Raw genomic sequence first — 22,853 nt, 5'->3', positions numbered from 1 at the left:
ATAGCCGGAGGCAGGCGGGAATTTTGTGGGGAAGGAAGTCTCTCCCATCACGACTTCCTTTTCCGGTTTCGTTTTGTCCGTTCACGTTTGGCTTGGAGGAAAGAATGTGAAAGGAACACTGATCTTGGCTGTCTTAATTTTCCCTCAGTACCTCTGCCCCTCACCCCCCTTCCTCATTTTATTGTAGCAAGAAGGAACCAACAAGCGGGCAAGACCATGGAAATCCGATCCCTATTTTTGGGCTGTCGAGGAGAACTGGAGTCCGCCGGTCTTCCTGGTGCGAAGCACTTCTTGGAAATGTAGCAGTTGAGAACTCTGGTCTTTGTGTAGTGTTCATGTTAGTATCTGCCCTGGGGCACTTGGATTTGAAGCTCTTGGTAGCTAGTAAAGAAGAGGAATCTAAAGATAGAAACTGTTGGTAATGAGAACTCTGTTGCTTATTTACTGCAAGCATTTTTCTTGTTTTTCCTCCAGAGTAACAGTAGTGTGGAAAGGTCTTCAGGAGCAAATAAATAGAACTGGAAAGTTGAAAAAAAAAAAAAAAGTGGCATTATCTAAACAAGAATCAAATTAGTTAAATTAGAACATTTTCACTATTGAAAAGGCATACCTTGCCCTTCAGGTGTCACTTCTTTCCAGTCAAAGATTCTGTAATATTCTGATTTGCCTCACTGTTATCTTTGTGGATGCATAGCAAGTGTTGTTGTCAGTAGACTTCTAATCTACTACTGCCATACTGCAAGAACACGTGAGCCCCAAAGCAAAATCTGAGCTAACAAATTCAGCCAGTGAAAAAGGTGAAAATTGACTTTCAGGTGATGATAGAATGTTGAGAAGTTAGAGCTTTGGAAATTTTCCCTGGTGGTATTATCCTGATTCTTTATCTCAGTATAAATTCATATGACTATATATAGTAGCAAACTCTCAAAATTTGATTTTTTTTTTCAGACTCTTATACAAATGTATAACATATATGCATCACATTGACTTTGAGAGAATCGCTCTGTAATTTTATGAATAAAAAGTACCATCTTTACAGTGTTTGTGGTGTAGAAGATAGCTTTGTAATACATATAAAACCATAATTAATATATTCAGTGGTTGATATGCTACCAAGTGGGAAAATCTTTAGCAGAATTTATAGATTTTTCAGCCTGTTATTTCTGATTTAACACCAGGAGTTTGGAAAATCTAAATCAGTTCTCATGTGATTCTGCAATTGTTTTTTTGCCCTAGGAGGTTTTAGAGGAATGAGAGAAGTTTTTGAGAGGAATCAGGAGAAGTTTTTGCAAACCATTTAAAAACCGTGTTTAAATAGGAATTATAACCTAGAATTCATTATATAGGTAAATTTCTATTATAATTTCTTATGGAAAAATGGTTTAATATTACACAGCTGTGTCTGTATTTAAGGAAGTGATTAAAAAATTGGTGCTTTTGTTATCTAAGACCACTGCAAAATTTACAGAGCGAAAAGTAGATTCATTAAGACACATTTTTAATAAGTTGTATAGATTAAAGCTATGTAAGCAAAAGGAAGAGGTAACATTTCAAAATTGATTTTATAAAATAGGTCAGTATATCACAATATTTCTTCTACTCCATTCAGTAGTTATCGTGTTAATCACTGATGCCTCATATGATGTATGCTGCAGACCAGGAGAAAAGAAGTATGTGGAGATAGCCCCCAGTTTTATTATTTCCCTTCAAGGAGAGATCAGCTTTCCACTCCGCAGGATGTCTCACAGGCATCTGAAATTCACCATGTCCACAGCTGACTTCCTCTCCCCCCTGGTGTTTCCTTTTGTGTTCCCTGTGTCAGTGAGTGGTCACAGCGATTTCACCAGGAGCCAGAAAACTGGGAACCTTCTTTGAATCCTCTTTATTTAGTCCCTATAAGCCCTGGGCATCTTGTAGGATCTCCCTCGAAACTGTCCTTTTTCGCTCCATCCATACTTACAGTGCCTTTTATAAGCTCACTGTTCTTTTTCTCATCTTAAACAGTAGCTCTGGCAAAGCTAAGGAGAAAGAGAAGGCTTAAATAGTTAGGCCAGATTTCAGCAAAGCATGATCTGGGCAAAATCTGGTAAGGCCTGTAAACTGTGAGTGGTTAGTAACATTTTCAAAGGGTCGTTTAAAAAAAAAAAAAGGAACATACGTGGTAAAGATGGTCTGTAGCCTGCAAAGCTTGAAGTATTCACGGTCTGGTTCTTAACTAGAAATAGTTTGTTGAGCTCTGGCGTAAGCAGTGAAAACTGGGAAACAAGTATAGGTATGGTAAAGAGGGAAAATATGTGAATATCTTCCTATCATTATTTTGAGTATTTAGATGAAATGGATAGTTTCCTTGAGAAATAGAAATTTATTAAAACTGCAACTGACTTAAAAATAAATAAAAAGCTCTTAGAAAATGGAATCAGTAGTTAAAGCTCTCTTTGTGTCTGTCTCTCTCCCACGTACTCCAAGACCTAGGCTCTAATAGCTGGTGTACCACCAGAGACCATAGGGCTATTGTGTGTATGTTCACATACACACATACATATGTATATGGCCAGATACTGGCTCATGTAACTGGGGGGGCTAGTTGGGCAAGTCTGAAACGCGTAGGGCAGACCAGGCTATCAGAACAGCATTGGAACTCTTGGTTCTGAGCTGAAGCTGTAGTTCCCAGATGGAATTCTGTTCTTAAGGCTTTTCAACTGATTGTATCAGGCCCACCCACATTATCTAGGATAATCTCCTTTGCTTAAAGTCAACTGATTATAGACTTTAATCACATCTGCAAAGTACCTTCGCAGCAATACCTGGATTAGTTTGAATAACTGGAGACTGTAGCCTTGCCAAGTGGAATCATAAAACTGTCGCAGGTGGTTTCTATCAGACTTTAAAGAAACTGATAATGGAGTGCCTGGGTGGCTCAGTCGGTTAAGCCTCTGGCTCTTGATTTCTTTGGCTCAGGTATTGATCTCATGGGTCATGAGATTGAGACCCACGTTGTGGTCTCTGACAGCAGGGAGCCTGCTTGGAACTCTCTCTCTTTCTCTCTGCCATCCCCTGCTTGTGCTTGCTTGCTTTCAAAAGAAAGAACGAACGAATTGATAATAGTCTTTATTTTATACGGTGTTCCAGAGAAAATGAAGGAAAGGAAAGGTCCCTAGTTTATTGTTTAAATAATGTAACTGAGATACCAGAGCAATACAGAGGAAAATCATAGGCAAATCTCAACATGAAGATGACTATAAAAATTCTAAATAAAATTTGAACATCCAAGACAGATGTGCTGTTAATTTCTGCTTATCATTTTTCTAAAGGACAGAGCCAGAAAAGAAGAGCTGCAGAGCTGTCCCTGTGATTGTGTACATAGAAATTGGAAGAGACAGTTGACAATTTATTAGAACTAATGAGAGTTAAGTAAGACTGTGTTGGGTTGTAAGAACAATATAAAAAATTCAGGTGAACCTATATAATAGCAGTAAATAATTACATGTTGCTTATGAAAAGGTTACCTTTACCAGTATAAGTAAGTCTAATAAAAGATCAACAGTGTCTTTAAGGAGAGAATTATAAAACTTTTTGTCTACTTAATTTCTGATAGTTGTGTGTTAAAATCATGAGAACAGATTTTTAAAAATGTTTTACAGCTAATCTATTCTAAATTGAGGTAAAATGTACAGTGAAATTTATAGATTGTGAGTTTTGTTAAATGTATACAACCCAATCAGGACATCCGCAAAAGAATATCCTTCTCACTCCCATAGATAACCAGTGTTTTGTTTATCACCATAGATTTTTTTTCATGTTCTTGAATCATGTGGTAGGTACTTTTGTACCTGGCTTCTTGTTCTCAACAGAGTTTTTGAGATTCACCCACATTGAGTATATCAGTAGTTAATTCTTTTGCATTGCTAAATAATATTCAATTGGGCATTTAGGTTGTTTCCAATTTGGGGCTATTAGGAATGTTTCCATAAACAGACTTGCACAAGTCATTTTCTGGAAACATGTCATCATTTGGGTTGGGTGAATGAATACCTAAGAGTGGAAAGTAGGAAAGTAGGTTAGGTGTATATTTCACTATAACTTAAGCAGTTTTCCAAAGAATTTATCTTTTCACACTCTTACCAGTAATATATGAAAGTTCCAGTAGCTCCACATTCTAATATTTGGTGTTGTATTTTTAATTTTAGTCATCCTCGTGGGTATGAAATAGTATCATGGGGTTCATTTGTATTTTCTCCATGACTAATGATTTTAAACAAACACCTGTTCATTTACTTATTTACAGTTTGTCTATATTGTTTTCAAAGAGTCCATTCAAACCTTTTGTCCCTTTTGTACTGGGTGGTTTGTATTTTTGTAATTGATATGTAGGAGTTATTTATATATGCTAAATTCAAGTCCTTGTCAAATCTCTCTCTATAGATCTGTGTCTCTGTCTATATACTGTGAACATTTTCTTCTGGTTTGTGGCTTGTCTTTTAATTTTCTTCACGGTGTTTTTTTTTTTGATGAACAGCAGATTTTATATTTGATGAAATCAAATTTATCCTTTTTCCCTTTGTGTCTTTAAAATATTTTTGTCTACTCCGAGGAGTTGAAGTTTTTTGTTTTTGAGTTTTTGTTTGTTTGGTTGGTTGGCTTAATAGTTTTAGTTTTTATATTTAGGTTTGTGATCTGTGGCAAATTAACTTTTTTGGGTATTGTGAAGTAGGAGGTCAGATGGTTCAGACTGATCCTCTCCCCTCAATGTTTATCTAGGTGTCTTTATCACCATTTGTTGAAAATGCTTTTATTTTTTCATTAAGTAGCCTTGGTGAATTTATCAAAATAAAGTGACTGTATAAATGTGGAAGCATTTCTGGACTCTATTACATTAATCTATTTGTTTATCCAAATTCTCTCCAGTACTACACCACTTTGATTGCCCTAGTTTTGTAGCAAGACTTGAAATCAGGGAGTGGAAGTCATCCAAATTTGTTCTTCTGTTTTAATATTGTTTTGGTTATTCTCACTCCTTTTGTCTTATACATTTTTAAGCTTTTTTAAAAATTATAACTTTAGGGGTGCCTGGGTGCTTCAGTCAGTTGAGCATCCAACTTGGGCTCAGGGCATAATCTCACTGTTGGTGGGTTTGAGACCCACATCGGGCTCTGTGTTGACAGCTCAGAGCCTGGAGCCTGCTTGGGATTCTGTGTCTCCTTCTCTCTCTGCCCCTCCCCTGCTTGTACTCTGTCTCACTCTGTCTCTCAAAAATAAATGTAAAAAGAAAATTTAAAAAAATAACATTATTTTATTTTGAAATAATTTATCAAGCTGTGAAAGATGACATTTTTCATGTAGTTCTTCTCCAGCTTTTCCTAATGCTATTTTCTCTCATAACCATAGTACAGGTCTTCACTGAGTATGATACTGCCTTCAGAAGAGCAAAAATTGGTATTGGAGGGAGAAAATAATCTTGTTGTTTTAATGTACTGTTATGCATGCAGTGTTCCTGTGGTATTAACATTTCATGGGGAGCATTAGCGATAAGAAAGGTCTAAAAAGGGCTCTTAGAATGAAAAAGTTGGGACACACAGCTATAATTAATTGTGCCTAAGAAACCCAGGAATTGACATTAGTATGCTAACTCAGGTACATATCTTAGTTGAACTATACCAAATTTTACATGTTGTGTGTGTGTAGTTCTATGACATTTCATTACATATGAAGACGAAAGCAACCATGATTGCAGTCAGCATACAGAACTGTTCTGTCACCACAAAGGAAACCCCTCATGTTTCCTTCTAATAGTCATACTGCCTCCAACACTCGTTCCTGGCAACCAATGATCTGTTTTCCATCACTCTAATTTGTCAATTTAAGTGGAATCATGTAATACGTAGCCCTTTGAGGTGGTCTTTTTTTCATTCAACATAATACCCTTGGGATCCATTCAAATTGCTGCTGCTGTTGTATGTTAGTAGTTCTTTGTTTTATTGCTGAGTAATATTCCATTATGTTGATGAACTGGTATTCATTCACCCATTGAAGGACTTTTGGGTTAATTCCAAGTTTTGGCTATTACAAGTAAAGCCTCAGTGAACATGTGTATACAGGTTTTTTTTTTTTAAAAATTTTTTTTCAACGTTTTTTATTTTTATTTTTGGGACAGAGAGAGACAGAGCATGAACGGGGGAGGGGCAGAGAGAGAGGGAGACACAGAATCGGAAACAGGCTCCAGGCTCCGAGCCATCAGCCCAGAGCCCGACGCGGGGCTCGAACTCACAGACCGCGAGATCGTGACCTGGCTGAAGTCGGACGCTTAACCGACTGCGCCACCCAGGCGCCCCGTGTATACAGGTTTTTGTGTGAACATCTTTTCATTTCTCTGGGCTAAATCCTGAGGGGTGTGCTGGGTCATATGATAAATACATGTTTAACTTTATAAGACACTACCTGATTATCTTTCAGAATGGCTGTGCAATTTAATGTTCCCACAGCAATGTATGAGAGATCTGGTTACTCTGCATCCTTGTTAGCACTTGGTGGTATTATTATTATTATTATTATTATTATTATTATTTTAGCCATCTTAATAGGTCTTTAATGATAACTTTTGTAACCTTAATTTGGATTTCCATAATGACTAATGATGTTGAGCATCTCTTCATATGCTTATTTGCCATACTTATATCTCCTATCTAGTGGTGGTTCAAGTCTTTTGCCCATTTCTAAATGGATTGTTTTCTTACTGTTGGAGTTTACAGAAATCTTTATATATTTTGAATACAAGTCCTTTTTTAGATATGAGATTTGCAAATAATTTTTCCCATATGTGGCTTGTTTTTATCTTTCTAAAAGCAGTGTTTGTGGAGTGAAAGTTTTTAATTTGGATGAAGTAGAATTTATTCTTTTTCTCTTTACTGAATCATGAGTTTGTGTCATATATAACTCTTTGATTAACTCTGGGTCATGAAGATTTTCTTCTGTAGTTTCTTATAGAAGTTTTTTCCTTTAACTTTTTATTTTGAAACAATTACAGACTCACAGGAAGTTACAAAAAAAAATACTATATAGAGTCCTACATGCCCTTCATGCTACTTCCCACAATGCCTCTTGTATAATGGTAGTATAATATCAAAAGCAGGAAATTGAAGCCGGTACAATACTATTAACTGGACTATATACCTTTTCAATTTTCACCAGTTTTTATCTATATATGCAATGTGTGTATATAGTTCTATGCACTTTTATTCTGTATTCCTGTTCCTATAAGGAAAGCATTCAGTGTTTTACCATTAAGTGTGATGTTAGTTATAGGGTTTTTGTAGGCACTCTATTAGGTTCCTTTCTGTTCCTAGTTTATTGAAAGTTTTGTTTGTTTTTAATGAATGATATTGAATTTATTAAATGTTTTTTTCTGCTTCAATTGACGTGATTCATACGTTTTTCTTCTTTTTGACTATTAATCATATTGATTGATTTTCGGATAGTGAACCAGCTTCATATCTTTGGAATAAACCCAACTTGATATGATGTATTTTTATTTTTCTGTATTCCTGGATTTGATTTACTAATATTTTGTTGAGAATTTTGAGTCTATATTCATGAGGACTATTGGTCTGTGTTTTATGTTTTTAATATTGCCTTTGCTTTTGATATCAGAGCAGTGCTGGTCTCATAAAATGTGCTAGGAAGAGACTAGAAATGGTGTATTCTTTAAATATTTCATAGACTTTGTCAACGAGGACATTTGGGCCAGTTTTTTTTTTCCCCCCTAAAAAAACCAAAAACCTGAAACTCTTCAGTAATGATTATATCATTTGTTTCCCTGTTGTCAATTTTACTGATTTCTGCTCCTATTTTTATTTATTTGCTTGTTTTAGGTTCTTTTTGATCTTTCTCTAGTTTTGTCAGATAGAAATGTAGAGTGTTGGTTTGAGACTTTTGTTTTTTAAGTTTATTTATTTATTTTGAGAATGAGAACATGAGGTGGGGAGGAGCAGAGAGAGAGAGATTGGGAGAGAGAGAGAATTCAAAGCAGGCTCCTTGCTGTCAGAGCAGAGCCCAAGACAGGGCTCCATCTCACAAACCGAACTGTGAGATCATGACCTGAGCTGAAATCAAGGGTCCGATGCTCAACTGACTGAGCCAGTGACTGAGCCACCCAGGTGCCCCAAGAGACTTTCTTTTTTAATATCAGCATTTATTGCTATAGATTGCCTACAAGCACTGGTTTAGCTTTTAGTAAGTTTTGTTTTTATTTTCATTCAGGTCATTGTATTATTCTACTCTCCTTGATACTTCTTCAATCTAGGAATTCTTTAGAAGAGTGGTGTTTAATTTCCAACTGTTAGGAAATTTTTCCTGCTACTTTCTCTTCTTGGTATCTAGTTGATTCCATTATGGTCAGAGAAAATACTTTCAATTTGTTGATATTCCACTTGATTTATCTATAATGGTTTTTAATTTTTTTTTTTTTTTTAGTGGTTGTAAAGATTATAGTGTATGTGTATAGTTTAGTGTATGTGTATAGTTTATCACAGTCCGTTAGCATGAACATTTTATCATGTAAGTGGAATATAGGTAATCTTGCTACCCCCAAAGTTTACTTTACCCTCTCCCCTTTATGGTATAGTCATTTTTTTTAATTTTTTTTTTTTATTTTATATTTGAGAGAGAGAGAGAGAGGGAGAGAGACAGAGAGTGAGCAGGGGAGGGGCATAAAGATGGAAACGGAATCTGAAGTAGGCTCCAGGCCCCACGCTGTCAGCACAGAGCCTGATGCAGGGCTTGAACCCATGAACTGCGAGATCATGAGCATCCTAGTCTTGATTTGGGCTCAGGTCATGATCTCATGGTTCCTGATATCAAGCCCCTGTGTTGGGCTCCCCACTGACAGTAGGAAGCCTGCCTGGGATTCTGTCTTCCTCTCTGTCTCTGCCCCTCCCCCACTAGCACTCTCTCCTTCTCTCTCTCAAAATAAATAAACATTAAAAAAGAATATTTAAAACTCAAGGAAAGAATAGTTTCTGTTGCCTTTTCTTTGTTCCTGTTGTTCTGAGTTTCCTTTTGTTACCATATCCTTCCTGTCTGAATAACTTCCTTTAGCCATCGTTTGAGAATAGGTCTGCTGGCAAGAAATTACCTTAGCTTCTCTTCATCTCAGTTGTCTTTATTTCATCTTCAATCCTAAAAAAAAAAATCCTTTGTCCTTTGAATCTTTGTTCTACTATATGTCTCTCCGATGCTTTGAAGATTTTTCTTTGCCTTTCATTTTCAGAAGTTTTATTATGATGTGTTTCTTTAGGTTTTTAACTGTTTTTCTTGAATTAATAGGTTTATGTCTTTTGCCTCATTTAAAAAAAATTTTTTTTAATATTTATTTTTAAGAGAGAGAGAGAGAGACAGAGAGATGGAGCATGAGCAAGGGAGGGGCAGAGAGAGAGGGAGGCAGAGAATCTGAACCAGGCTGCATGCTGTCAGCACAGGGCCCGATGTGGGGCCAGAACTCACAAACCTTGAGATCATGACTTAAGCCAAGGACAGATGCTTAATCTGCCATCAGGCACCCCTCTTTTGCCTCATTTGGAAAGGTTTCAGCCATTATTTTTTCAAGTATTTTTTTAGCTCTGCATTCTTTTTTGTTTTTTTCTCAGACTCTGGTAAAATAAGTGATAGACTTTTTTTTTTTTTTTAATTTCTTTTATTCTTTGTCCTGCAGGTCCCTGAGCCTTATTTAGCTCATTTTTTAAAAAGCTTTATTTTATTTTGTTATCTCCATTGGAATTTTGTATATTAATCTTATATCTGGAAACCTTATTAGTTCTATAGCTTTTTTGTAGACTCTATTGGATTTTCTAGATAGATGATCTTTTATTTTTCTTACTCTATTAGACTGTCTAGAATGTCAAGTATAATGCTGAGTAGAAGTGGCAAGAGCAGACTTCTTTATCTTGTTCCATATCTTAGGGGGAAAACATCTGCAAGTGGGTTTTTTTCTGCAGATGTTATTTATCATGTTCAGGAAGTTTCCTTCTGTTGCTACTTTACTGAGAGATTTTATTAGGAATGGATGTTAGATTTTTGTCAGATGTATGTTATGTGTCTGTTGTGATAACCGTATGTTTTTCCTTTTTTAGCTTTTTAATCTGATGAATTACATTTATCAATTTTTGAATGTTTTTTTCAACTTTTTTTTTTTTTTTTTTTTGGGACAGAGAGAGACAGAGCATGAACGGGGGAGGGGCAGAGAGAGAGGGAGACACAGAATCGGAAACAGTCTCCAGGCTCCGAGCCATCAGCTCAGAGCCCGACGCGGGGCTCGAACTCACGGACCGCGAGATCGTGACCTGGCTGAAGTCGGACGCTTAACCGACTGCGCCACCCAGGCGCCCCTCAGTTTTTGAATGTTAATTCAGTCTTGCAGTCCTGGAATAGACTTCATTTAGTCATGAAGTATTATCCTTTTATATACTATTGGATTTTAAATTGCCACTCTTTTTTTTTTTTTTTTTTTTTTTTTAAGATTTTTACATCTATGCTTATGATGGGATATTATAGATTTCTTTAATGTCTTTGCCTGGTTTTGGTATCCGGATAATGCTGGCCTCAGCAATTTTTTTAAGAGTGTATGGAATTGGTATTATTTCTTTTTTAAATGTTTGGTCAAATTCATGTGCAGCTATCTATGTCTGGAATTATTTTTTGGGAGAAGGCTTTTAACTACAGATTCAATTTCCTTTTTTTTTTTTTTTAATGTTTATTTGTTTATTTATTGAAAGAGAGAGGGAGAAAGAGCAAGCCAGGGAGGGGCAGAGAGAGAGAGAGTGGGAGAGAAAAATCCAAGTAGGCTCTGCACTGTCAGCATAGTGAAAATGAAAGAAGGTTTTCCTTGCCTAAAAATTTGTAGCATCTTCCCATTTTCCTCAGGATAAAATTCAAACGCAGGGCTTGAACCCATGAACCGTGAGATCATGACCTGAGCTAAAACTCCGATGCTTAAGGAGCTGAACCACCCAGACGGCCTGATTCATTTTTTTTAATAGATACAGGGCTGGAGTGGTTCTCTATCTATGTCTTCTTGAGTTAGCTTTGGTTGTTTGTGCTGTTAATTTTATTGGCTTACATTTAAAGATTATTTGAGTACATTATCATTTAAAAATCATTGTTTTAGAGTTTATTTCAAGAGAGAGAGCCTGCTCCTGTGCACATGCAAGTGGGGGAGGGGCCGAGAGATGGGGAGAGAGAGAATCCCAAGCGGGCTCCACAGTGTCAATGCAGAGCCTGACATGGGGCTCGATCCCACGGACCATGAGATCATGACCTGAGCCAAAATCGAGAGTCAGATGCTCAACCGACTGAGCCACCCAAGTGCCCCCAAAATGTGTGTCATTTTTAATGTTTGTGATAGCTGTCTTTTCTTGGCGAGTGGTTTATCAATTTTAATAATCTTCTCAAAGCACCAGCTTTGGTTTCATTGCTCTTCTGTATCATTTTGTTTATTTTCTATTTTATTTGTTTTGGCTTTGATCTTTATTATTTATTTTCTTTTGTTTGCTTTGTGTTTAGTTTGTTCTTTTTCTGGTTTCTCAAGGTGGAAGCTTAAGTCGTTGATTTAAGACCATTCTTCTTTTCCAATGTAGACTTGTAGTGCTACAGATTTTCCTCTCAGTACTGTTTTAACTGTCTCACACAAATTATGATAGATTTTCACTTTCATTTATTTCAGAATAGTTTATTTCCCTTTTGATTGCTTCTTAGCTGCATGGGTTATTTAAAAGTGTGTTATTTGGCGGTGGAGGGAGCGCCTGGGTGGCTCAGTCAGCTGACCGTCTGACTTTGGCTCAAGTTGTGACCTTGCAGTTAGTGAGTGTGAGTGCTGTGTAGGGCTCTGTGCTGACAGCTCAGAGCCTGGAGCCTGCTTTGGATTCTGTGTCTCCCTCTCTCTCTCTCTCCGTCCCCCACTCATGCTCTGTCTCTCTCTCTCTCTCTCTCTCTCAAAAATAAATAAACATTAAAAAATTTTTTTAAAGTGTGTTACTTGGTTTCCAAATATTTGGAGATTTTTAAGACATCCTCCTGTTACTGATTTCTAACTTAATTACGTTGGTGTCGGGGAACATACTTTGTAGGACTTGAATTCTTTTAATTTATTGAGATATTTTTCATGGTCTAGACTGTGGTTTATCTTGGTTAATATTCAGCTCTTATTAAGTGGAATATTCTATAAATGGGTCAAATTAATTGATGATATGGTTCAGATACTTTGTAGTTTTAACATATAAATTTAAATTCATGTTTTATATTACATTTGTGCATCGTGAGTTCATTTTTATTTTACCTGAGGATATTCTCTCTTACTTCTTGTGGCAGATTTTGTTTTACCAAGGTCACAACATTGGGCGCTTGGGTGGCTCAGTTGGTTAAGTGTCCAACTTCAGGTCATAATCTCTAATCTCGTGGTTTGTGGGTTTGTGCCCTGCATCAGGCTCTGCACGGACAATGCAGAGCCTGCTTGGAATTCTCTCTCTCTGCCCCCGTCCTGTGCTCGCTTGCGCTCCTTCTCCTCTCTCTCCCTCTTTCTCTCTCTCTCAAAATATACAAACTGAAAAAAAAACACAATTAAAAAAAAAAGGTCACAACATTATCTTGCATTCCTCATGCTCTTCTGTAATGTGGCCTTGCAAGAAAGAATGGCGACCTAATTTCCCTGTGCTTGGGTATAGCCTGTCCTTGGCGACCCGATCAATGTAGTACCTACCGTAGAAATGATAATGATGCTTCATGGCTTCTGTGACAGGGTCAGAAAGGTTAAACCTACAGCTTTCACTTGGTTTTCCTGAAACACTTACTCTCTAGACAATTCCTTTTCACATTCCTACCTCTCCTGACCTACCTGTTACTGTGCCAAGCCAAACCTAATGGAGAGGCCTTGTGTAGGTGCTGTAGTTTACAGTCCTCACTGGGCCTGTTCGTCAGCCAGTTCAGCCCAGATGTCAAATACACAAGTGAAGAAAGAGGTCCTCTTCGAAGTAGGTCTTCCAGACTCAGCTTTTGCAGCTGTTGAAGTCAATACCAGTCATTTGACTCTTCCTAGATGAGGTCCCAGATACTGTGAGGCAGAGTGAGTCAGTTCTGCTTTTCCTTTCCAAATTACTAACCTGTAGGATCTCTCTGTATAACAAAATGTTTGTTTTATACCACTATGTTTGATTGGTGGCTTATCAGACAACAATACCCTTCTTTTCAGTAGGGTATGCGAGAGGTAAATGTTTCAGTCCCTTCATACCTGAACTTCATTCTTAATTGGTTTGGGGATTCTTGGTTATAAAATAATGCACTCTCAGAACTTTGAGGTTACTTCTCCGTTGTCTTCATGCATCCATGGCTTGCCAGTGAAACATGATGTAAATCTGATGCCCATTCCACGGTGAGGGTAGTGTTTTCTCCCTTTTGAAGCTTTTCGGATTTTTGAGCTTCAGACATTTCAAAGTGCACGTAGGTAATCTCTGATCCATTTCTGTCTGAGGACTCACATCTGTTTATTTACCTCAGTATATTTACTTACTCTAAAATCTTTTTTCTTTTTTTACTCTCTTCTCAAGATTTGGATTCTTATTGATTCATTACAGTTGGTTTCTCCCTTTCACTGTGTTGTCCATCAAATTTAGGTGATCCTCGGCTGTTTTATTGTTGATTTTGTTTGCTTTTTGACATGCCCTTTTACACTGTCTGCAGATTCTCTATCAGTTCGTAGCTGCCTGCATCCAGAGATTGTTAGGAATCGCATAGTACCAGGGAAGGTGGAGGGGTTCCTGGTCTTCCTAGGTGTCGCTAGATACTGGGAAATTTTCTGACCCTTTGGGGATAGATACATGTATTTACTTCTTTTACCCATGGGTCTGGAGGCAGCAGAAGAGGTGATCCATTTGCTCCTACTGAGGTATTTCAACCGATTATGCTTTGGTTTTCTTCAGGGAAGTCTCTTGCTGCCCATGTTTGCTGCTTCGGTGCATGGAGCAGTACCTACTTTTGGCATCAGTTTTTTTCCCTCGGAAAAACCTGTGGGTATATGATTACCTCCTTTAATCTGATCTCATCCGCCTTTTGTCTTTCAAAGAGATTCCTGATCATTTTGATTTTTCTGACGACACCGGCCCAAGCTACATCGGAGTAGCTTTTATTTTTCAGGACTCTCTATGAATTTAAGACACTGGTAGGACCCTGAAGCAGGTATTCTGTCTACCATTTTAGTCTAATTGTGGTGGTTTTGTTTAAAATGCACAGAAATCTCACATGCTGTTTTTATGTGCACATGTAGTTCTACTTTTTCTTCTTCTGACGGTTCTTTGTTTCTTAGGCTACTCTTATTATCAGGTTGAGAATCTCTTAATCTTGGATCTCTTCATCTATCCTTGGATCTCACTATTGATAAAAATTCTCTTTTTGTGGATTGTATTAAAAAGCAAAATTATACTGTTTTAGTTTATGACTTTAATTTTGACAAGATTGCGTGGAATATGTTATCAAATAAAGTGTTACAATATAGCTTGCAGAAATTTTTAGAAAGACACTGTCTATGTCCCACATTTTTTTCTGTTGTGTATAAGAAATATTTAGAATGATTTTTAGTGACGAAAATAGCCACAATTTTATGAGGTTTTAAGAGTCAGTTTTTAGTATGTTTGTATAGGCTTTTATTTTGAATAAACCAGAGTGCTTATTTCTTCCCTAAACTGGTGATTTAATTGAAACTTCACTATATTAAAGAAAGATCTTTTTTTTTTTTTTTTTCCAGAGCAGCATCTCAGACATGTCGAAAAGGATGTTTTGATCCCTAAAATAATGAGAGAGAAAGCCCGAGAGAGATGTTCTGAACAAGTTCAAGGTAAGATTCAAATATTCATATAAAGATCAAATACATTTTTTATAATATGATCTGAATTTAATCCTTAGCCTTAGAGTCAAATAGTCAATGAATTAATATGTATGAATTGTTTCTCACCCTTTCACTGAGATACCAATATTTCAGCTTTCAGAACTTCCAGACGGTGTTCAATTCATTTACAATTTAAAAATATTCTCCCAAATTACTAAGAAAAAATATTTTTTCCCAGAAGTACAGTTGTACGTAGAGAAAAACTTGGTATGAGTATTTTAGAGAAACAAGTTATTCTGGCGATTTTGATAGGGAAAGAAGAAACATCAAATGTAACTTGTACCTGTTTTTTCTTCATCAACATATTCACACAGACATATATATTCTAAGATGATTTTCTTTGAGGTCATTGTCTATTATTGAATTGTTAATGGAATCCCAGTAGTACTTACAATGAGGCCGGGTTTTTTTTTTGTTTTTGGTTTTATTTTTACTTCTCTGTATTTTACATCTCTGAGTGAAAGATATTTCTGTAAATGCATGCACTAGGCACCCACACGCACATAGTTTCTTTGGAAAATGTTTCTTAACGTGAATTATTCCTGTATTCTATAAATCTAGAGCTAATTGTTGATTAATATATAACATTTAGTGAAAAAATGTAAACGGAGCAGCAGAAGGTGAAAAATGAGACCACAAATGGTGGGTAATTAGAAAAGCAGACGCAGTATTACTGCAGAAATGCCCTTTTAAGAAATTCTACCTCATGGAATGGCCATCTAAAAGAAGTAGCAAAGTTCTGCTGATGTAGACTGTTTTTCTAGCTGTGGAGCCACTTTTCCCTGTAGTCTCTTCCTCCTTGAGGGACCTCAGTGATTCTTTGTGAGGACGATGGGCTGCAGTTCCATAGCAAGTTTCTCGACAGGAGAGCCAGGCTCTGTCAACTGTGTTTCGGGACTGTGTCAACAACGTGTGGATGCTGGGAACATTTCTGTCCCTTTGATGCCCTTCTTCTTTGAGAATGACCTTTGGAATCGATGGGAGCATGAAAGAGTAATTTCTCAGAGCGGACCTTGTGTGATGATCATTTCTGTTTCTTAAATGACTTCCTATGACCTATTCCAGTTTGAGAGCCATTCATAAATTAGATTTAAATTAAATCCATCCATAAATAAGTATATTATCAATAAGTTGATAGTATCATTCTGCGATACTAGCTTTGCTTTCACCATGAATTAGTTGTTTAATCAGAGCACCTCCCTTCCACCCACACCCCCAGGTGTCAGGAGAAATTAACCCATTGCCACCTGCAGACAGGGTTTGGTGCCACGCTGGCATTGGCAGGTGTCATGCTGATCATCTCAAGAGGTAATCCTCCACTTGCCTCAGAACTTAAAAAATAACTAACTAAATATCCTGACTCAGGTGAGGGAGGAAAAAAATTTACAACGTGTAATGAAGTTACAGGGTTAACTTGTCACTACTAGGAAAATTTACTCGTTACTGATAATTGGTCCAAAGTGATGAATATGAGCTATATTTATGGTGTTTTTAACACATTACTCTGATATCTAGAATGAAATAAACCTAGCTAATTCAATTATAGATTGAGGTTTTACTCACATGGTTCAGATGAAAATGCAGAATAATTAGAGTTTGGGTTTCAGAACTGCCTTTGCTTACTCTTAGTCAATGTAACTGTGTGTTTGGTTTTTGAAATGAAGGAAAGAGAGTATAAGTTTAAAATATTTATTAGTTTGTGTTGCACAACTACTATCATAATGCTACAGAAAAATTTTTACTCTTCACTTTTTAAATATTTAGATTCTAGTTTACAGATATGGTAAAATTGGTTTCAGGTGTAGAATTTAGTGATTCATCACTTCTTTATCAAAAGTTAAGTTTTTCAGGCATTGCCTTGGTTAAGCTTTTGTTTTTTTTAAATATGCTTAAAATCTTCAGAAGACTGAAAGCATCTTAAAATTTGAGGTCTGCTTGGGTTACCTCAATGCATTTGTCTCTATGAGAACATGTTTTAACTATTGGTTTTTGAATATTTGAATATTTTATATAATCGTATATTGATTTTTTTTTTTTTAGGCCATGTGGTCCAAAACAGAGTTAGAGAATCTAAAACTGATTATTTTATAAACAATAATCTTTAGTATTCTTCCTGCCTAACCATGTGATTTAGTAAAGAACACACACTGTATCATATGCTTAAGTAGTAGCAGAACAGCTGCATTTGAACTGAACAATAAGATGTAATTTAGAATCAGGACACTTCCCTTGTAGTTTATTTACTGTTTACGGCCTTTGCTTTATTAAATACTTATAGGATTTTATATAAAAGCATTATGTGTGCTAATTGTATAGTTCTTGGATAAAGATATAGGAATTTTAATAAGTGATCTGACTTTCTGCTAAGTGCCTGAAACCTGATTATGTATGAAAGCTTTTCTGTTTGATTTTTTTTGCATGTCATTTCAACCCAGCTGATCATAAGAATTGGGTCAGACTGCCAGCAACTTAGGTTTGTGAAGGGAATGGAACAGCTTTTCCAGGGACAAAGAGAAATGAAATCACTTTCAATGAAAGAAAGATGCCTCATTATAGTCACCAACAGCAGTTATTGACAGCTACACTTCCTATTAACAAGGAGCATTTAACTAAGAGTTTGGCTGTTGGATCTTTGGACTTGATCTAATTTGCTAGCATTAATTAGTTTCTTTTGAGCACAGACACTTGGTGCTCACAGCTATAGATTTGGAGGGCTAATTAGGATAGAAAATTGAACAGAATGGGGTAAGGCATTAACCTTCAACCATTACCAGCTGGGACACTGATAAAGACCACAGAGTCCAAATGCTCCCTATTGATGTGACGAGTACCCTAATGAATATCAATTTCAGCCAGGTTGCTATATTCTTACTAGTTCTCTCTTCATTATAATTTTTAACCAGTTTCCATGATACCTTCATTGTCTATATATACACTATTGGTTTTTACTATACACTGATTTAGTCTGAGTTGCACATTTCATCTTATGTTTAAACAGAATTAAAGTTTGTCTTAAGTAGCAGATCGCATTTCGAATGTTTCATTGTTACATACCTTAATACTTCTGAAATTTAACTTTTATTTACAATTACATAATCCTTATTCTACAGTGGATTTCTATAAAGTCGCAGTAACTTTACGATTTCAAAATAGTGAAAACTATAACCTGAAACAAGAAAAATCTCAGCTTTTGGGTGACAGTTAAGCAGTGTTTGTGTTAAACTGGTGTCAACATGACAATCTTTGTCTTTATAAAATAGGCTTTTTTGTGTTCTTTCTGAAAAGAAAAGTAGTACTCCTCACGTTTTCTTTTGGAATTTCACTTTGATTTGATGAGTAAAGGTAGCTTGACCTAGAGATTAGATGTAGAATTGAAAATCCTGATCTTGTTATTACATAAACTTTGACAAGATCATAAACTGTTGGTAGGACATGTATCAACAGAAAAGCAAGTGATCAACTGATTTGGATAGAAAATGAAACTTCATAATATTCTTCTTTTGCCAGTGATATTGACGGTGAATAGAGCTGCTGACGTAAATTACCAAAGTGCATTTGTAGACGTTAGCACAATGATCACTAACTATGTTGGGAATGGAACTTAAGGAGAATTCTAGAATGTCCTGTCTCCCAGTATCCCCACTTCCCAAAAGCCAAAACAGAAATTCTCTTCCATCAAGTGTGATGGCAGAATCATTGCTTTTCTTGGATCTGGGAGTTAACCAACGTGTGGTGTTTTAAAAGGAAGATGCTTTGATGACCTCTGGAGGCTACTTCCACCCCGTGACTTTTTCCATGTGTTTGACTCTTTGCTAATTTAATGACTTACATTTTCTATGTTAGTAATTTAATGATTTCTATTTTCTATGTTAGTAATATCACTTGTCATATATGTTGTATGTAATATATAGTTTGTCATATATATACTATAGATCATATGTATATATTAGTCAAGTATGCATTCTAATGTTACAGTTTCTCTTCTGGAAATAGTCCATGAGAGGTAGAGTCCCTGAATTGCTGTTTTGTAAAAATTCATTGTTTTGTTGCTTTTTTTGAATTGTACAGTTGGCATTTGATACAAAGTTTCCATGTTTGATAATGAATTTTGCTTTAAATATAGTAACGCTTTTTTTGTTGTTATTGCTATGACACTTCAAGACCAAGAAAGTACTCTTGGGATGTACTGGGGTGGCCTGTACAGGGATGTACAGGGGTGGCCTGGATCGGTCTTTAACCTAGGTGTATCCTCCTGCCCACTAACTCCTTTCAGCCTTTGGGTCTTCTTTTACCTTATTTTAATGTTTCTTCTGTATCAGTGTCTTCTGCTGCAGTCGTTTTGATCTTCTGGCCAAGAGGTTGGGTTAGTTTTTGTTTTTTTTTTTTTTTTTTTTTTTTTTAATGTTCATTCATTCATCCATCCATTCATTCTTGAGAGAGAGAGGGAGGGAGGGAGGGAGGGGCAGAGAGAGGGAGGGAGAAGGAATCCCAAGCAGGCTCCTCACTGTCAGTGCAGAGCCCTGAGTGGGGCTCAAAGTCACAAACGGAGAGATTCTGACCTGAGCCAGAATCAAGAGGTGGACACTTAATCTTCTGAGCCACCCAGGTGCCCCAGGTGGGGTTACTTCTAAAAAAATTATATAAAGCATAAGGAAGTATGGATTGTTCACTTCTTTGAAACATTCCAGAGCAGTAGTGAACACAGAAGCTTGAAAAACTGCCTGACTTCTGTCAGTCACATGCAATTAAATATGTCACATTTTGCTGAATCCCAAAGAATGTGAGCTGACGATAAAATCAAATTAAGAATACTTTGGATATTCTTTAGGATGTCTACAGGCAGAAAACTACCAAAACATTCGTAAAACAAATTGGAGGGCTGTAGACTGCAGATGGTCAAAGTAATCAATCTATCCAACTGTGTTACTCGAACCTGCCAAAAACTTTTCCTTTGTTTGAATGGTGCTATTATTGCCACATATATTTTTGCCATTTAGTAGTTCACCAATGTTGACGAACGCTGAAGTGGAAATGCAGCTATTTTGGATAGACTAGGAGGGTAGTATATAAAATCTCCAAACATGATTCATATCTGTTATGTATAAGGTTATGCTATGTACTCTAAGAAATATAGAGCAGTAAGGTACAGCTCTACAGAGAATATATAGAAAAATATATAGAAATACAGAGCATTAAGGTACAGCTCTACGGAGAAGAACTCTGCACCTGCAACTGTGGCAGGGATCTCCACAACCCCTGCTGGGTTTGGTGATTTGCTAAGAGGACTCACAGGACTCATCACATACTCATACTCATGGCTAAGATTTATTACAGGCAAAGGACACAAGCAAAACCAGCAAAGGAAAAAGGCACATGAGATGAGGTTCGGAAGAAACCAGGCTCAAGCTTCCAAGAGTCCTCTCCCCAATAGAGTCGCTCAGGATGTGCTTAATTCCTCCAGTGTTGAACTATGACAGCATGTGTGAAATGTTGTCCAGCAGGGAAACCCATTAGAAACAGAGTTTTTATGAGGAGTTTGTCACATGGGCATCCTTTGGTTAGCATTACCAAAATTTCAGACTCCCAGAAGGAAAGCAGGTGTTCAGCATAAACCATATGGTTTGCACAAACAGTTTAGACACGGTGAGCCACTCTTAGCAATTAGGGAATGGTGGGAACACTCCCAAAATCCAAGTTGTCAGGCACCGGCTAAAGGCCAACCGCACAAACAGGCTTTTCTGAGGATGGCAGCGTCAGTCCCACCATGTTTCCCCCCTGTCTGCCATGGACGTAATACAAATTAATTGCCAATAAGTTTCTGTGTATGCCTATCAGGCCTGCTGTCATGACATTCGCTGCATGTAATAGACCTATATCTGACAAATACAGCTGAATTGTTTTTAAAACAACTGAGCAAAGTATGTAGCGGTCGTTACTCATTGATTTAGTGGTTCTCAGTTACATTTGTTAATTCATGCCTGTATTGTAGGACTTAATGGCTTATTATGACTGTCTTGTTTCTGAATAACAAGGCAATTGTGTAATAAAATTATAATTGTACATAAATAGTCTTGAATAAATTGGCTAGTTTTCTTCTCACAGAGAAAAGTGCAATCTGTTTTAGAAGTAAGTTAAATCTTTTTTAAAAATGTTCATTTGTAGAGAGAGTGAGAGCAGGGGAGGGACAGAGAGAGAGGGAGAGAGAGAATCCCAAGAAGGTTCTGCACTGTCAGCACAGAGCCCATCTTGGGGCTTGATCCCACAAACCGTGAGGTCATTACCTGAGCCGAGAAACCAAGAGTAGGACACTTAACCAACTGAGCCACCCAGGAGCCTTGAAGTAAGGTAAACCTTTAAATGCTAAATCTTTAAATGACTGAATTAGCTGGGAATTTTGTCGGGGCAGATGAATTTAATATTTTAAACAACTAATTTATGCAACTTATTTTTGAAGGTTTAAGTGTGAAAAGTGTACATTTGAACACAAAAGCAAAGAATTACGTAACTTGAAACTTAGAAATATCATGACAGTGAATAAATATTCATACAAAATATAAGCTAACTATTCTGCCGTTACTTCATTAGCAAGTTTTTATTATATTCCTGGTTTCCTATACCTTGCCTTTCAGTGGTTTTGCTGTAAGAATTTTAAATATTTCACTTTAAGAGAAATTATACTCAGATTTTTGGAGTACCATTCAATTAAACAGATACAGAAATTTTAATCTGAGGTCCATAAGCAAGTTTATCTGGGATCATATTTTAATATATTGGTTTCTCCAATGTGTTTATATTTGATAATACTGTTTGCAAATATTTTAGTGTCAGTCAATGATTGTATCACTAAAATATGTTTTTATAAGCAAAAACAGACTTTTCACGTTCCTTTAAACAGTTGAATGGAACCTGAGGGTTATATGGAACATAAGTCATTCAAAAATGCTTAGTGAGTATTTCCTAGCCACCATTATGTGAACAGTGAATAAAGCAGACAAAAATTTTTACCGTTATGGACCTTACATTTCAACGGAGGGAGATAAATATTGTAGGTTATTATAAGTAAATACAAGTGATGTGGAGAAAACTAAAGTTGAGTGAGGGCCGTGGGGAGCACTAGTGCTAGAATGGGGCAGCGGTTTTTAGTAGGTGGGCAACGGAGGTCTCACCGAGGGACGTTTGCACAAAATTTGTGACAGGTGACGGAGCGAGATGTGCAGGCATCTCTGGGAAGAGTGATGTGAACAGTCCTTGCAGACATTGAAGGACTAGACGGAGCTGGCATGTTTGAGGACCACCTGAAAGATCAGTGTGGTGAGGTGGAATGAGTGAGAAGGAGAGGGAAAAGTGAGGGGTTCAGCAGGGTGATTGGGGGCAGAATAAAGTACCACGGACTTACAGGTACTAGGGAGAGAAATGGAAAACTCAGATGGCTTAGAGCAGTGGAGGGAGACAGGGTCTGATTTACTGTTTAATAGCAACTGCTCTGTTAAGTATAAATGCAGTAGGGACAAGGGCAGAATCAGGAACACCAGTTTAAGAATGTGATTGTGATAATCCAAGAGGCAAATGACGGTGGATTAAAAGGGTGGCAGCAGTGGAGATGATGCGATTGCACATCCCAGGCACCTGGGTGGCTCAGTCAGTTAAGTGTCCAACTCTTGATTTCAGCTCAGGTCATGATCTCACGGTTCGTGAGATCAAGCCCTGCTTTGGGATCTGTGCTGACAGCACAGACCCTGTTAGGGATTCTCTTTCTCTCTCCCTCCCTCTCTCTGCCCCTCCCCCACTTGTGTGCTCTTTCTCTCTCCAAATAAACCTTAAAAAATAGAATGAGCACATCCAAGATACAATTTGAAGATAAGAGGCCACAAGGAAAGACATAACTGCTCCCTATTATTGTCCTGAACAAGTAAAAGGATGAAATTGTAGTTAG

General features: G+C 37.0%; 1 protein-coding gene across 3 annotated transcripts in view; it reads left to right on the top strand.

Annotated features, from left to right (window-relative positions):
- Positions 1–22,853, top strand: part of CMC1 (C-X9-C motif containing 1) — a 90,319-nt gene that overhangs the window by 12,899 nt on the left and 54,567 nt on the right. The window contains exon 2 of one of the 3 annotated variants that reach the window (XM_086720602.1): positions 14,785–14,869. In XM_086720602.1, coding sequence (XP_086576728.1) covers positions 14,827–14,869 — 43 coding nt within the window. In that variant the 5' untranslated portion in view covers positions 14,785–14,826. Of the gene's footprint in view, positions 1–14,779; positions 14,870–22,853 lie in introns of those variants that run through there. The other 2 variants (XM_086720601.1, XM_086720603.1) reach the window with 2 other exon arrangements.

Source organism: Puma concolor, chromosome C2 (assembly GCF_028749965.1).
Source record: "Puma concolor isolate L17-30 chromosome C2, mPumCon1.1.hap2, whole genome shotgun sequence".
In the NCBI taxonomy this organism is placed as follows: Eukaryota; Metazoa; Chordata; class Mammalia; order Carnivora; family Felidae; genus Puma; species Puma concolor.
This window is presented reverse-complemented; position numbering and strand designations above follow the sequence as displayed.